The sequence below is a fragment of the Rhinoderma darwinii genome, chromosome 3 (genome assembly GCF_050947455.1).
Source record: "Rhinoderma darwinii isolate aRhiDar2 chromosome 3, aRhiDar2.hap1, whole genome shotgun sequence".
Lineage (NCBI taxonomy): Eukaryota > Metazoa > Chordata > Amphibia > Anura > Rhinodermatidae > Rhinoderma > Rhinoderma darwinii.
This window is the reverse complement of record NC_134689.1, coordinates 186,373,112-186,389,462: the sequence shown is the minus strand read 5'-3', so window position 1 is coordinate 186,389,462 and position 16,351 is coordinate 186,373,112. Positions and strand designations below refer to the sequence as shown.

At 41.7% G+C, this 16,351-nt stretch overlaps 1 protein-coding gene across 1 annotated transcript; it reads right to left on the bottom strand.

The window, feature by feature from the left end:
- Window positions 1–659: 659 nt before the first annotated feature.
- On the bottom strand, window positions 660–15,939 carry ING3 (inhibitor of growth family member 3). The gene is made up of 12 exons (XM_075857142.1): window positions 15,808–15,939; window positions 15,601–15,672; window positions 13,583–13,683; window positions 12,211–12,276; window positions 11,589–11,685; window positions 9,611–9,682; window positions 9,416–9,535; window positions 6,917–7,086; window positions 6,639–6,829; window positions 4,794–4,989; window positions 4,452–4,490; window positions 660–1,352 (listed from the first exon to the last, which is right to left on the bottom strand). The coding sequence occupies exons 1-12, from the start codon at window positions 15,833–15,835 to the stop codon at window positions 1,236–1,238; spliced, it is 1,269 nt and encodes a 422-aa protein (XP_075713257.1). The 5' UTR covers window positions 15,836–15,939; the 3' UTR covers window positions 660–1,235.
- Between the last annotated feature and the right edge of the window lie 412 nt (window positions 15,940–16,351).

Genomic DNA, 16,351 nt, shown 5'->3' with positions numbered 1-16,351 from the left:
TTTCAATTTTATTACTTGAAACAAACTTTTTTTTTTTTAGTCCCACTACAGACTAGCAGAGACAGTTGTCCAATTGTTGTTATAATACCCTGCAATACTTATGTATTGCAGGGTATTATACCGAACAGTTTCACACGGACGGGCAACATATTAGGTCCTGCCTCTAGCAGCACCTTCCGTAGATGGCAGACCCGGAGGCCTGTTAGGCCTCCGGTTGCCATAGCAACCAACAGCACCCCACAATCGCGTCACCGGGTGCCAATGTTGTTGTAACTCCTTAAATGCGGCGGTCGCTATTGACCGTCGCATTTAAGGGCTTAATCGACAGGGATCCGACCCGATGTTCTCCCTCAGTACTAAGGCATAGGGGAATGCCTGTGCGCTCCGTTAGGAGCACACGTAGATTAACGGGCTGCAAGCACAAGGACCAGCGCTGCAGCCCGTCAATGTACGTGGGGTGGTTGGGAAGGGGTTAATGTTATATGCAATTTCCACAGCAAAAAGGTGACAATGTTACATGCAATTTTCACAATGGCATACATTTCAACTTTGTAGATGTAGTCAGACAATAACATATTTGGAAGTAAACATAAATGAAAAGTTTATATGTAGTATTAAACATATTAAAAATATCTAAATAAAAACCCAGACATTCCAAATCAACTTTTAATAAAAATGTATTACTTTATTTACCAATGTATCTACTATGTAACAAAAAAAATTACATCTGATAAAAATGACAATGATAACTACACTCTAGTTTGTGTAGTAAATTTTGCTAATATTTTATTCCTCACATGACAATTAAATAGTTAAGTATGTATACACTTAATGGATGCCAGCCCAAAAACAACCATTTCCTCAGCCAGCTGAACTTTGTTTCAAAAGGAAACAAAAAACATGTTTAGAAAGAGTTTAGAAATGACTGCATACTCTTACTCTGTAGTAGATTCTGGGACATTTTATACATAACAGCCTGGAATTTCGTGCAAGAGATACCTCTAATATAGAAATGTAAACAGAAATGGGAAAAACCGACATATTGAAATCCTTTATGGACAGAAATGTGAATTAGTACATAGAAATCATGAGGTGCCGAGCCACTGGAGTAGTATTCTGTTCACTACACCAGTTACCATTGAATACAACTAGCAAAATCACTGTTGTAACATGAAACTGTGTTACCGTCAGCTTCATAAAAAAATCCTAAATATTCAGATTAAAGTTCATGATTGTTATTTATGTCGGCTTCCTCTTCTCTTCATGGCAGCTGTACACTGGGGGCAATACCACTTGCCTTTAGGAGCCTCCGATAATCCAACACATCCATAATGAAACCATTCAATAGGACACTGAAATAGAATAAAATAGAGATAGCACCAGTAGCACACTAACAAACTTACAGACTAAAAAAACGTATGACAAGTACCAAGCAGGCTACACAGATATTAAAGGGGTTGTCCAGTCCCTGAAAATTGATCCTCAGGATAGGCCATCAATAGCTGATGGGTCGGGACCCCCACCGATCTGCTGTTTTGAAGGGGGTGCAGCGCTCGTACGGGCGCTGCTTTCCCTTCATTTCTACTTGCTGGCTGTGAATGTCGACACGCATTTAGTGGCGATTCACAGGTATTGCAAGCTTTATCTCCCATTCACTTCAATGGGAGAAGGCTGCAATACCTGTGAATCGCTGCTAAATGCGTGATGACAATTCACAGCCAGCAAGTAGAAATGGAGGGGAAGCAGCGCCCGTACGAGCGCTGCACCCCCTTCAAAACAGCAGATCGGCAGGGGTCCCGGGAGTCAGGCGCCGACTCATCAGCTATTGATGGCCTATCCTGAGGATAGGCCATAAATTTTCAGGGACTGGACATCCCCTTTAACACCTTAAGGACACAGACTATTTTAGTTTTTCCATTGACATAGCCATATGATGGCTTATTTTTTGCGGGACAAGTTGTAGCTTGGTTTGGAGAAACAACAAAAAAAAAAAAAACACACGCAATTCCACCACAGTTTTTGGGGTTTCATTTTTACAGTGTTCACTTTGTGGTAAAAATTATATGGAAACTTTGTATTGCGAGTCAATACGATTATGGCGATACCAAAGTTACATATTTATTTGATGTTTTACTACATTAATAAAAATAAAGAACAATTTGTTAAAAAAAAAAATATATATATATATTTTGTGTTGACAACTTTTGAGACCCACAACTCTAGGGGTATGTTCACACGGGCTATTTTCAACCGTTTTTCGGCAGGAAAAATCGGAAGCAGAACGCCTACAAATATCTGCCTATTGATTTCAATGGGAAATACGGCGTTCTGTTCCGACGGGGCGGTTTTTACGCCTCATTTTCAAATAAACCTGGGAAGAGTTAAACACACGGCGCCAACATGGTGCAGGTCATAAATTATAAAGGTAGAGCAAGAAAATGTGAATTGATAACTGCTCACCTATTAGAGTTGTGCTGCAACAAGCACAACAATGGTAAAGATGTGTAGGATGAAACTGCAGCTGGGTTGGGAGGGACCGGCCTCCTGAATAGGGGAACCGCTGAATATAGGTATATGCAAAAAAATGTAACCTCAAAAATAGCGCTGCTAACATCCAAAAAGGGGAATCCAATAGTTCAAAATAAGACTACATTTATTTGAACATAAAACAGACTACGCGTTTCTACGCCAAACTGACGTCTTCATCAGGTCATTTTCAAATAACGCCGCGTAAAAAGATGCCCCGTAAAAAGAAGTGCATGTTATTTCTTCAGCAGTTTTTCATTGACTCAATAGAAAAATAGCTCCAAAAACGTCCGTAAAAAACGCTAGTTTAATTTTAAAAAACTGCTGAAAACCAGGAGCGTTTTTCCCTAATGTAGATTACAGCAGTGTTTTTTATTTAGAAAAACGATCATTATTGACAGTTATGACCTATTTTAGCTTTATGCTAATGACTTTCCTAATGGACAACTGGGCGTGTTTTACTTTTTACCAAGTGGGCGTTGTGGAGAGAAGTGTATGACGCTGACCAATCAGTGTCACACTGCTCTCCATTCATTTACACAGCACATAGTGATCCAGGTAGATCACTATGTGCAGTCACTTACTCACATATTAACGTCAGGACACTTCAGGAACGTTAATATGTGAGTAAGTGACTGCACATAGTGATCTAGCTAGATCACTATGTGCTGTGTAAATGAATGGAGAGAAGTGTATGACGCTGGTCAAAACGTAAAACACGCCCAGTTGTCCATTAAGAAAGTCATTAGCATAAAGCTAAAATAGGTCATAACTCCATCAAAAATGATCGTTTTTCTAAATAAAAAACACTGCTGTAATCTACATTATAGCGCCGATCAGATTATGTAGGAGATAGGGCACTTATAATGTGGTGACAGAGCCTCTTTAAGCGTGTGAACACACCCTTAGGCGTTATTCACACGAGCACGTCCGATTTGTGTCTGAAAAAAACCGGACAGTTTTTATGCATATGAAGGTCCGCATTGAGTGTGGTTTCCGTGTGTCATCTGTCTATCTTGTCAGTTTTCCTTCTCTGCAATCACTTCCTGGTTTCACTTTTTTCCCTCTGCATTTGTTTAGGTACGGATGCGTGAAAAACAAACAGCACACGGATGTCATCTATGTGTGGTCAGTTTTTTTTCACGCCCCCATAGACTAAATGGACGAATCTGGTCCTCAAAAACAGACCAAAATAGGACATACAGCGAGTCTCCCGCAAGGCACAAACAGTGAAAAAACACGGGCATGTAAATAAGGCCTTAGTTTTCCGTCGAGCAGTGTGAGGGCTTGTTTTTTTGCAGAACGAACTGCAGTTTTTAATGGTACCATTTTAGCGTGAATATGACATTTTATTCCATTTTCTGGGGGGAGCGAAACTACAATAAAAAAAAAAACAGCAATTCTGGCAGTGTGAATTTTTTCCCTACAGTGCTCACCCTGCGAGTTAAATAACATGATGATATTTTAATACGGATGCGGCAATACCAATTCTGTTTTTACACGTTTTTTTCTTTACCGTGCGACCACTGGATCGCTCAGTGCTTTGCATTTTATCTTTGCTCTATTAAGCCCTGCATCTATCAAGGCAATAGCAAGACACAGAAGGAAGACCCAGAGGCTTTCGCTAGGCCTTCGGCTGCCATGGCAACCGATCGGCACGGTAGACACTCGGGGAGGCGATCGGGGGACAGAAGGTGCGGCTTTGTTGCTGCGTTCCCATTTCAATAAGCTCTTGCTCGCTTTTTCCCACCACAAGATAAATCAAACATATGTTGAGGCAATTGTGCCAGTTTTCCGATGCGTTTGCATAAAAATAAATAGCATTTAGAATTTATTATTTACGAAAAAACAAATAATAAATCACAAATACTGGAGACCATATTTCACCACACTGTGTAATAAAGTCTGGTAGCTTTAATACTTACATCTTGGTTATCACAGCCCACCATTTCACCATAGGAAACCTAAACAAGAGTCACAATTTAAAAACGAAGATTAAATGTGCGTGGAAGTTAACACAGTACAGATGTATAAAAACCAGGAAGGATGAAAGTCATGAACAGTACACAACTGTTTTTATATGTTATTAGTTTAGTTAGATTGTGTTTGTCTAGAATTGTGACTTAGTAAACAATAACATCACATTTTATTAGTAATCAATGCAGGGTTCACTTACTTTTTATTGCTACTGTATGTTATAATACTTGTGATATTTACCATTTGCAAAAAGCTTATAATAAAAGCAACAGACAAACAAGAACACTGACCTGATTACAAATGCAATAACGGGGCTCATTTGGATCATAAGTCCAATCAACCTGGCTATTAGAATCAGATTCCGGAATAGCTGCTGTCTGTTGATGAGACAGTTCATGAGCTAAAGCCGATGATGACGAGCACGAAGATAGAGAAGAAGATGAAGAGGAGGATGATGACTGCTGATTTGAAGATTTATTGTTGCTCCTAAACAGAAAAAAAAAGCAGATATAAAAATATGTGTGTCAGAATCTTAATTCTAATACCAGAAACAGTATGCGCCTAGAGAAACGGGTATTACAAAAACATAGGTCAAAGGCAGCAATAAATACCAACTTCATGGGACATTTACAGCTGGACAGTCTGCCGTAAAGAGAACTTTCTCAGGGTTCACAAATGGCCTTGTATTATTTGGGAAGAGATGCACCTCAAGAAAGACATTTTAAATAAAATTAAAAAAAAGAAGTATGCAATGGTAATGACTAAAATAGGTGGAAAATAAGGTTCTTAAAGGAACAGTGTCATCACAATTTTTTTTTTCATATGTTAAAGATGTTAGTGCTTTATTAAAAACGTTTATATTTATTTGTGTGTTTGTGTTTTACTTTTTCTTATTTTTACACTTTTTCTTCCCTATGGGGGCTGCCATTTTTTGTTCCATTTCTGTCTGTGTCAATTAACGACACATACAGACATGGAATACGGCAGCCACAGTCCCATAGGGACTGCGAACGGCTCCCGTCCCATTGACTTCAGTGTACGGCGTCTGTGTGGGAACTGCGCATGCGCCGCTCCCACACAGTCCAATTCTAAATTGGCGCCGTCCGGCGCCATTTTCCTGTGGACCGGAAGTCGCGGCCGGACAGTAATATTACTACTTCCGGTCGCGGCTTCCGGATTTGTGCACTTGGACCAGCGGCAGCAAACGGAGCGGACGGGCCGGAGGGAGCCGCGGCGGCAGGAGCAGGTAAGAGATTTCAATGTATGTTCGTGTTTGTGTGTGTTTACTACTGTATGTAAACCTACTACACTGTGTGTTAGCTCAAAAAATGGCGACACACAGTGTAGGAGGTTACACCGTTCAAACCCCTCGTTTATCCCGGCACTAGCCAGGATAAAGGAGGGGGGGATGCTGAGAGCTCACTAGAGCGAGGGCTTTTAACCCAATGTTGCAATGCTGCAATTTTGGGAATAGCTCAATCTAGTGACCAGCAATGGGAAATATTATAAATTAGAATCTAATTTATAATATTTCCTGACTCGTGAAAAAAATAAAAAAAATTTGAACAATGTTTAATCACCTACACACTAAATGTTTAATTAAAAAAAAATATATGTTTTTCTGGCAACACATTCCCTTTAAAGGCTATGTAAACCTTTGAATGGCGTTCAGTGTGATTAGTGCAATTTTATAAATAGTTTTTATTGAAAATAATTTTTACCTTTGGAGATACAGCTGCTCTGTATTCTGTATATAAAGCAGCTGTATCGTTCACCAAATCCTGTTCACGCCAGGTCCGATGGGCTCAGTGAAAGCGGAAGTTCATAACTTAGTGAAAGTTCACAACTTACATGTGATAGATTACAGCTGGATCCTGTGTGTCAGATCCGCGGGACTGACCGATTCAGATCATAGTGAAATATACAGCTGCTCTGTATAAAGAGTAGAGCAGCTGTATCTCAAAAACTAAAGGAATTGTAATAAAAACTATTAATAAAGTTGCACCAATCATACTGACTGACCTTTTTTTATAAATCAAAAACTAATAAAAAAAAACAAAAAAACACCCCATTCCCAGTTGTACATGGCCTTTAAATAAAAAAAAAAAAACTAAAAAAAAAAAAAAAAAACTCACTTATTTTTCCGCCCACTTTTTGAATCAGTTGTGGCTGTAGATGTCAACGTCTGTGTTAGCGTGGAAGCCAGTGCTGAAGAGGAGTAGCTTGCCGAATCCCTGGACAAAAACTCCCTTCCGAGCTGGAAGTCATTATTTTTAAATGCTTCATAACTAGCTTTCATGCTGGAAGTTCTTCTACCCTCTTTCATCTGTGTGCAAATACAGCAGGATCATCAGAACAATGAATTGAATGGACAACCTTTAGTATAATGGTATTAAAAAGCATAAATGCTGACCTGTGCAGTCACCTGTACCGCCTGAGCAGCGGCCATGGTAATAGCACCAGCTCCCGCCCCAGCTGCAGCTCCAGTAGAGAGTGAGCTGAGGTTATAGGATGCAAGTGGCTGAGTGGTGTTCACACTGTATACATTAGTGGTGGTCGGGGCAGTCATATTGTTTCTACAACCTGTGAAGACAAAGGTGGAAGCAGAAAGAGAAAAAAAAAAAGAAATACATAACTAAGGATTTATATAAAGCCAAGAACTGTTCAGCAAAACACCCCAATTTAGGAGGACATCCTCCCAATAACTCGAGTCCAAGTATTAATTCAGTACCTGAATCACCATGTCAGAGCTGAAAAAGCAGCGACATGTGTAAAAAAATACAAAAATTCTATAGGAATCCCAGAACTCTCCAAAATAGGCACAGCAAAACTAGCCATCTCACATTAAATTGGTTGTACAGGATTAAAAAAAAAACATGGTTACTTTCTTCCATAAACAGTGCCACATCTGTCCACGGTGGTCTGTTATTTAAGTGAATGGGGCCGAGCTGCAAAACCACGCACAACCTGCGGACAGGTATGGTTCTGCTTGTGGAACAAAAGAGCCATGTTTTTCTAATCCTGGACAAACCCATTAAGGGCCAGTTCACACAGAGTTTTTTGACACGTTTTTTTGACACGTTTTTTGACGTGGAAACAGTGTCAGAAAATGCGCCAAAAAATGGCCGAAAATGTCTCCCATTGCTTTCAATGGGAGGCGGAGCCGTTTTTTTCCCGTGAGCGGAAAAGCCGGCTCGCGGGAAAAAGAAGGGGCATGCCCTATCTTCGGGCGTTTACGCCTCTGACCTCCCATTGACCTCAATGGGAGGCATAGAAAGCGTATTTCACTGCTTTTTATGCCCACGGTGCACAATGGCTGCGGGTCAAAAACGCAGCGAAAATCGGCGTGCAGGGAGAGGAAAATCTGCCTCAAAATTCAAAACGGAATTTTGAGGTAGATTTTTGTGTGAACGCACCCTAAGAATTACTAAAAGATCCAGGTAGGCTTCAATAGCTACTATAGGTTATGTCCGGACCCAGTTTGTCCTATATGTGACACATATACATCTATATACAAAAACATACGATCCTTTTAGCACCTGTTTGATTGGTTTCCAAGAGGTTGTTTTTTTGCACTGCATGACTATTTAACGACGGCCTGTCTGTTCTCCTGACATGTAGGTTTTACTAAATACTTGAATTTCCTTTAAAATAACAATTGTGGAGCATCTTCCTCTTGGATCATTGATTTGTTCCCTTCCTCCTCATAAAAATGTATGACAACCATTCCCCTTAAGCCTGTGTATTTGATATTAGTTATTATTATGACAGCTTTTAGAATGGTTTTGGCACTGGTAGTTTAAGGGCAAAACGCTAAAAAGCCATGAGGATCAAGTGAAAATTATATAGCATTTATATATGAACGTTACAGCCAAATGAACACGATGCATATTACGTGCAGGTTTGCCGTGCATATTCTCGTGCGGCAGATCTGCAGTCTAATACAGTACCAGTTAAGTAAATGAGGTTTCAAGAAATCTCATCTACAAGTTGCAGCTTTTTTCTGCACGTAAATTGACCTGCGGTGTGTATTTAAAATCCACAGGATGTCAATTAATCTTGCCTTTCCGCTTTCAAATTGTGAAGGACCAGTTTTAAGAAAAAAAATCTGTAAAACCGTACCTATTTCTGCATCAAAAAGTAAAAACTGCAACAAAAAAAAATTTACTATGTGGTGCGGATTTGACGCTGATTTTCTGCACCGTGTACATGTAGATTTAGGGTGTGTTCACATAGGGCACATACGCTGCATAAAAGCACACAGCTTATCTTCCCTGGTCGCCTCAGGAAATTCCAGCCGGAAAAAAAAACGTTTTTCTGCCAGAATATCCGCTGCGGAAAACTGCACGTAAAAAAAAGTTGCATACTTACCTGTAGTCACGGCAACGTGTCCCTGCCTCCTAGGATGAGGTTTTATCCCATGTGACTGCTGCAGCCTGTGATTGTCTACAGCGGTCACATGGGATGAAACGTTATATCCCAGGGGGCCGGCCTGGACAAAGAAGCATCAAATTCTGGGCAAGTAGAAAAGATTTAATTTTTTTTTTCTCAAGTTGCGATTTTTGCAGCGGAATCGCAGCTTTTCCGCCGCAAAAATCACATCTGCTATTTGTTGCGCGTTTTACCTCCCTATTGAATTTAATGGGGAAAACCTGCAACAAAAAAAAGCAGCGATTACACAAATACAATCGACATGCCGTGGATTAAAAAAACGCATTGCAGGTCAATTCAAGTGTTTTTAGCCGCTCATTTGCGCAGCGTGTGGATGAGATTTGTTCAAATTTGATGTGGAAAACCAGCAGTATTTGCGCTATGGTGAAACCTAAGAGTCCAAAATAGACACTTATTCAATTAGAAATGTCCCAAGATTCAGAAGTGCACCTGTCGCCAACTACGAAATAAAAATACTGGCCTGGAGTGTTTTCCTTAGCAGCATCAGAAGTGAGTGTTGACAGCAATGCCTCAGACTTGAACTTCTTCTCTGGAACATGGTCTGTAGTAGAATGATGGGATGATGGATTGTGCTTCCGCTCTGTAAAGTCAAACGGTCAATTTAAAGGGGACTGTACATAATAGAATAATAACTGCGGACTAGCCTTCCACTTACTTTCCCCTGTGGAATGAGAATGTGCATGGTGATTATTAACAGGTTGTGCCGGGGTGTCTAATTCCAGAGACCCTAGAATGAGAAGAAATTAAAATCAGATTCAGAAATCGGGTATTCACAGATCTAACAATTTAGAGAATATCTTGAATAAATCAGCAAACTGAAAAAAATAAGCCAATACTTTATAACTCAGGCTCCTCACATGTGAAACATTGGTTTTTCTCCACAATAGTAGTGCATCAGTATGTCATAAGAAACCATGGATCCGCCGGGGAGGGGGGGGGGGGTTAGAGATGCTGTAATTGAGGTCCCCAGTTTGTCCCAATCCCCTGAGTACGTCACATGATCTCAGGCCCTGGCGTCGCTTGGCAACTTATCCACAATTGTGTATGAGACACGGACGCAACCCATATGCCGCCCACAATTTTTATGGTGCCATGGACTTCTATGGGCTAGTCCGTGTTGTAAATACGGAAAGTAAAATTAAACGTACTGAGTTTTTGCGCCCCCACATGGATCCGTGAACATCACGGTCATGTGTATGGGGCCATATGAAGGGGTCCATGTGCGAGCAGAGAGCACACGGTCAAAATAACCACTGTCATGTAGATTAGGCCTAAGCATGGGTGATAACTGTGAACACTAAACAGTTCCCCATATTGCAGTATAGAGGCAGACAATCGGTACTACCTTGCCTCGCAGTGCTAATCATTGTCAGCCTTCGCATCATTGTGCACATACAACTGCTGTTTAGGATGTAATCATTCATGTGAATAAGGATTTACACAAAATATCTAGGACAACACTGAGCAGGACAGGAACGGGAAATCTCATGAAATCACCATCACAAGGCAGTCTTCGCTTTCAGCCTGCAACTTCAACATTATTAAAATATACTAATGGGCCATATCTATCTATATATATATATATTCTGGTAGGTCTCCTTTACAGTTTGGTAAATAGAGAAAGGGATAAAGGAGAGGGCAATGTTATTAGAAGCGGGTCACTATATTCTGAGAAACAGAGCTCACACTTAAGAGGCTCTGTCACCAGATTTTCAAATCCCTATCTCCTATTGCAGCAGATCGGCGCTGCAATGTAGATAACAGTAACGTTTTCAAAAACGAGCATTTTTGGCCAAGTTATGAGCATTTTTATATTTATGCAAATGAGCCTTTCTTATGTACAACTGGGCGTGTTTAAAATTATGTCCAACTGGGCGTGTATTGTGTGTGTAACATCGGGGCGTTTTTACTTGTTTTACTAGCTGGGCGTTGTGTATAGAAGTGTATGATGCTGACGAATCAGCATCATCCACTTCTCTTCGTTACCACCCAGCTTCTGGCAGTGCACAGACACACAGCGTGTTCTCCAGAGATCACGCTGTGACGTCACTCACTTCCTGCCCCAGGTCCTGCATCGTGTCGGACGAGCGAGGACACATCGGCACCAGGCGACAGAGGCTACATCGACTTACCTGCAAATGCCGATGCTGCTGCAGAATGAACTGTAGCCTCTGTCGCCTGGTGCCGATGTGTCCTCGCTCGTCCGACACTATGCAGGACCTGGGGAAGTGACGTCACAGCGTGATCTCGCGAGAACACGCTGTGTGTCTGTGAACTGCCAGAAGCTGGGTGGTAACGAAGAGAAGTGGATGATGCTGATTCGTCAGCATCATACACTTCTATTCACAACGCCCAGCTAGTAAAACAAGTAAAAACGCCCCGATGTACATACACAATACACGCCCACTTGTACTTTTACTTTAAACACGCTCAGTTGTACTTAAGAAAGCCTCATTTGCATAAATATAAAAATGGTCATAACTTGGCCAAAAATGCTAGTTTTTGAAAAAAAACAAAACGTTACTCTTATCTACATTGCAGCGCCGATCTGCTGCAATAGGAGATAGGGGTTGCAAAATCTGGTGACAGAGCCTCTTTACTGAAGACCAACATCCCCATGTACATGTACTCACTTCTTTCCAGTATCTCGGTTATTCCTGCATTATCGGCTTCCAGTTCCATTTTGAATTTGGCCAGTTCTTGGTCTAGTTTTCTTAGATGTCGATCTACCTATAACGGAGAGAACAAAAAATAAAATTAGTTAATAAAAGCCGTCAGTAAAACCATAAATTTGATCTTCAATTCACAATGGTGTTGCAGCACAACATATGAAACGGTTTAGTAATCCCAAATATTAATCCACACAATCAGTATCCATGTAGAAGGCTTTGTTCATACATACTTTGTGGCTTTTGGGTTGAAAAAAAAAAAAACATGACTTTTGGGTTGCATTTTTTTGAAGTCACACATTTATAATGCCTTTTTTTCCAGGCATTTTTACATAGAGGAAAACGGAAAAAATTTGTGTTTTTCCGCAAAACGCTGTGTGTGAACGCACCCTAACAGTAGTGTGTTGACCATTTTGTAGGCAGACATACATAAAAAGGATTTAGCTGCTATTTTGACATTAAAATGCTGCACTCAAACTTACCCAACCTTGGGCAAATCTAGTACCAGGACTGAAAGAACCGTACAGCCCTTCATAAATCACAAAAACGCAGCTTGAACACAAAATTTTGTTCAGTTTGTACCTACCAAGTCGTAAATCTGATTTGCTAATTGTACTTTTTCATCTGCATCTTCCAAAGCTTTGAAATAATCCTGAAATACAAAACAAAAACAATGAATGAGTTTTTCGCAATCCACAGTATAAGTGATAAACATTTGATCCATGGGGACCCCACCGATCACTAGAACGGTGTTCCCAAGTCCCTTGTGCCTCCCTTCCGCAAGACTATGGTGAGGAAGAGATTAAATGGAGCTGTCGTCTAGCTTACACCCCGCCACTTCATTCAAGGTCTGCGAGACTGACAGCCGCATGCGACGCTTGTAAAGGGTACATCCAATGGGAAAAAAGATTCAAAACTTCACAGTACTCGGAGATTCTCCTGAGTCAAAGCGTTGTGAAGTTTTTCCCTTCAAAGCTCAGCCGTTTCTGCTGAAAACCTCTTCAACTTCTTAATTCCCTAGCAGAAGATACCATTGCCTGCCATGCTGCAGATACAGTGGAGCTGCGGCCCGGTCCCGGTCTACAAGCCTGCTGGCTCACATTACGCTTTCACCCCCTCCCTCTTCTTTCACACTGTGCCATCTTGGGTGAGCTGCTGTGACCAAGAAGACTCCCTCCCTCTACGGACGCACAGAGCAGAGTGTTTGAGTATGTTAATAAAGAAAGTTATTTCATTTGTATCTCATTTTCTATTTATCTAGTCATATATCAATCTTAGCAGGGAGGAAGTAAAGGGCTACAGTGAGTCAGGTCTCCTCTTACTCTGCCCCGTAATGAAATGAATGGAATCTGTAGCATAAATCTGTCTATGCAGTGGATTTGGAGCTCTGTAGATATATTAGGATATTAAATCAGCAACAGAATTTTTAACCCATGTAGATTAAAAATCAAAACTAAAGTTTTTGGTTTGTTTTTTTTGTAAATAAAAATGTCTATCAGTGTTTGGTGCAACTTTCTAATTACCTTTTATTAAAAATTATTTTTACTTTGCATCCTGTATACAGAGCAGCTGTATCTGGCACTATATCCTGCATATGTCAGGTCAGCGGGACTGACAGGGTTCAGTGGCAGCGGGTCCTGCGTGTATCCATCTGTAATCTATCACTTCTAACTTATGAACTTAGATGTGATCGATTACAGGTGGATCCCGGGTGTCAGAGACTCGCAGGACCCGCTGTCACTGAACCAGTCAGGTCCACGGGACTGACAGATTCAGGTCTCAGCGCAAGATACAGCTGCTCTATATACAGGATACAAAGCAGCTGTATCTCAAAGTAACATTTTATTTCAATAAAAAGTTATTAGAAAGTTACACCAATACAGTTTTTTGTTTTTTTAAAAAACCCGTTATTAAAGGTGTACATAGGCATCTTGTTCAACACGTGGTAGAGAACTTACTTTTTTGATACAGCTCATCTGTTCTTCTCTCCATTCGGGTTTGTTTTTCTTTGCATTGGCAAAAAACTCCCCAACCCTTTGCTCCAACTGATCCATTGCATCTGCATCCATTGCAAAGGTAAAAATGTAAGATTAAAAAAAAAAATATGAGCATTACAGCACATGCAGGTATAGTTACATTTATCAAACGTCAGTTTTAAAAGAGCACATAAAGAAGTGGACATAAAGTAACATTTAAAGAGGACCTGTTCCTCAGCTATTCCTCCTGGAAATGTATGAATAAATTGACAACAGGGTGTTACTATTCCCCTTGTCGATAAGGCGTGTCCCTACACAGTCGGACATTGTCCAAACAGTGCTGACAGGGTCACCCTATTGACAAATGGAATGCTAATGCCCTGTAGTCAATTCATTCATACATTACCAGGAGGAATAACAGAGGAACTTTAGAACACAGAAAAGATGCTCCAAAATTGTTATTAAGGGAATGTATATATTTGCCACTACAGGAATGTCAGGAGAACGGCCAGATTCTCTTTAAGGGTATGTTCACACGGCCTATTTACGGACGTAAATCGGGCGTTTTTGCCCCGAATTACGCCCGAAAATAGCGCCTCAATAGCGCTGACAAACATCTGCCCATTGAAAGCAATGGGCAGACGTTTGTCTGTTCACACGAGGCGTATATTTACGCGCCGCTGTCAAATGACGGCGCGCAAATAGACGCCCGCGTCAAAGAAGTGACCTGTCACTTCTTTGGCCGTAATTGGAGCCGCTATTCATTGACTCCAATGAATAGCAGCGCTAATTACGGCCGTATTTGACGCGGCGTTCAAGCGCCTGCACATGCCGGTACGGCTGAAATTACGGGGATGTTTTCAGGCTGAAACATCCCAGTAATTTCAGCCGTTACGGACGCCCTCGTGTGAACATACCCTAAGGGTGATATACATGTGACAGTCCAGTAGATAGGGGCATCACTGCTGCCCATATCTTCTCATTCTGCGAGCAGCCGGATAAAGGGTTATGCTCACCCTGAAACATTGCTGCCCCCTTTATACGATGTACTGCTACTTACTTGAAATCTGTTATATTTCACCAGCGGTGTCTTTTGGATCTTAATGTGAAGTGTTAAGTAAAACTTACTAGGAACATACCCGAGACCTGGTGCGCTGTTCCAATCCCATTTTTGCTGCAATCCAGTAGCGGGTGATACTTTGCCTTACAGTCTTTTCAATGAGGTTGTTAGACATCACCTCCCTAGCAACCGGTCTGCCTCAGGTGATTTGCATTCTGGGAAGTTTAGTGCTTACACCAGTGATCCGATGTAGGGAAAGCAAAGTCTTCTACCGGATTATAGGAACTCAGCTAAGTTGTGTTTGACAATAAGCTTGCTGACCGTTTCTAACAGCAACCAGCACAATTGCAATTGCAGCTCTGGACTATAAGGCTCTGATGAGATCTTCGATGTTCATTTCTATTGATCTGCTCGGTCATTGGAGCAGAACGAAGATTATGGCAGCGCTGGATGTGTCACATGATGGACACCAACGGCACCCTTTGACTAGAATGAGTTTTTTGGGGTTTCCCTTCATGGTTGGCATTTTACTGGACAAAATAGAGCTTAACGCTGCGCTATTTTGTCAGTACAAGTTCGTTAACGTACAGTACTCCGTTATTTTAAGTCACTGTAAAACGATTCTTGAAGGGGAATATACCCTTTAACGCTGCATTAGTTAGAGCAGCAGAGGTACGGTTATTTCAGGTTTAGGCTCTGTTCACACTGGGATTTACCTCATGTTAGAAACCTGACTATTTTCACACGTCATTGAGTACTAATGGCTAATGTACATGGGGAGACCGCTGCCCCCTAGTGCTGACTCCTGATATGACATCAGGACAAACAATGCCGCCACTCGCGGTATCCGGTCAGCGCCTCTTCTCGTGTCACTAGCTGCACGGGTGGTCGTCACATGTAACTGCCCCTAGTGGGGCTAATGACTGAGGTGATCACGTACTCTGCACCTGCAAGTCCATCTCCCGCATTTCCGTAAACCTGTCGCGCAGATCCATGGGAAGCTGCTCGATCACTGCGGAGAGACAGGAGGGGAGGGAGAGAGAGAGGGCGGTTATTAGGCGGCGCCATTCCCGTTTACGGTCACAACCCGCACCCCACCGTATACAGAGCACCCGGCGCGCTTATAGCGCTCGGGCAGCACACTCACTCTCCAGGTAATCCTCCAGGTACAGCATCTTTGCCCTCTCAAGTCACCACAGACACAACAGCTGCCGTTTATTACTCGAAGTCAATATGGCGCCTACTCAGCAGCAACAAAACACTGGGAGGGAAGACAAGGCAGCCAGAGACTGCTCTCATTGGCTACATCGAGCGGTGACATCAGGCAGCAGGCTGCGCGTAGAATTGTGGGAAATGTATGTCCTGACAATCGTGACTATTGGCTGGGTGCTTTCACGATATCCTCTATAGCTATATGTCAGAGGGCAGCGCTTTATTTCAGTAGCTCCAGAGACTTATTACGTTTCCAGTAGTCATGGGCTCACTAGCCAACTGCCTCCCTGTCCACAGAGACCTGTCCGGGAAATACCCACCTGTACAGTTCTTAATATCTGCAGATCTATGTATTGAAGTGAGTTATTAAAAATACAAAATAATAAAACGGGAACAGAAATGTCACAACGTCGTCCTGACTAAGATGAAATATGGAATCAGTGGTTGCTATGGGTTACACTTTTTACGCATGAGGTATA

Excerpts from the sequence above, each read along its gene's own strand:
- ING3 (XM_075857142.1), bottom strand. The coding sequence starts at position 15,835 with ATGCTGTACCTGGAGGATTACCTGGAGA. Across the intron at positions 11,686-12,210 it reads CAAATCAGATTTACGACTTG|GTAGATCGACATCTAAGAAA; the intron begins GTAGGTACAAAC and ends TCTCCGTTATAG. Across the intron at positions 9,683-11,588 it reads AACCGAGATACTGGAAAGAA|GGTCTCTGGAATTAGACACC; the intron begins GTGAGTACATGT and ends TTCTCATTCTAG.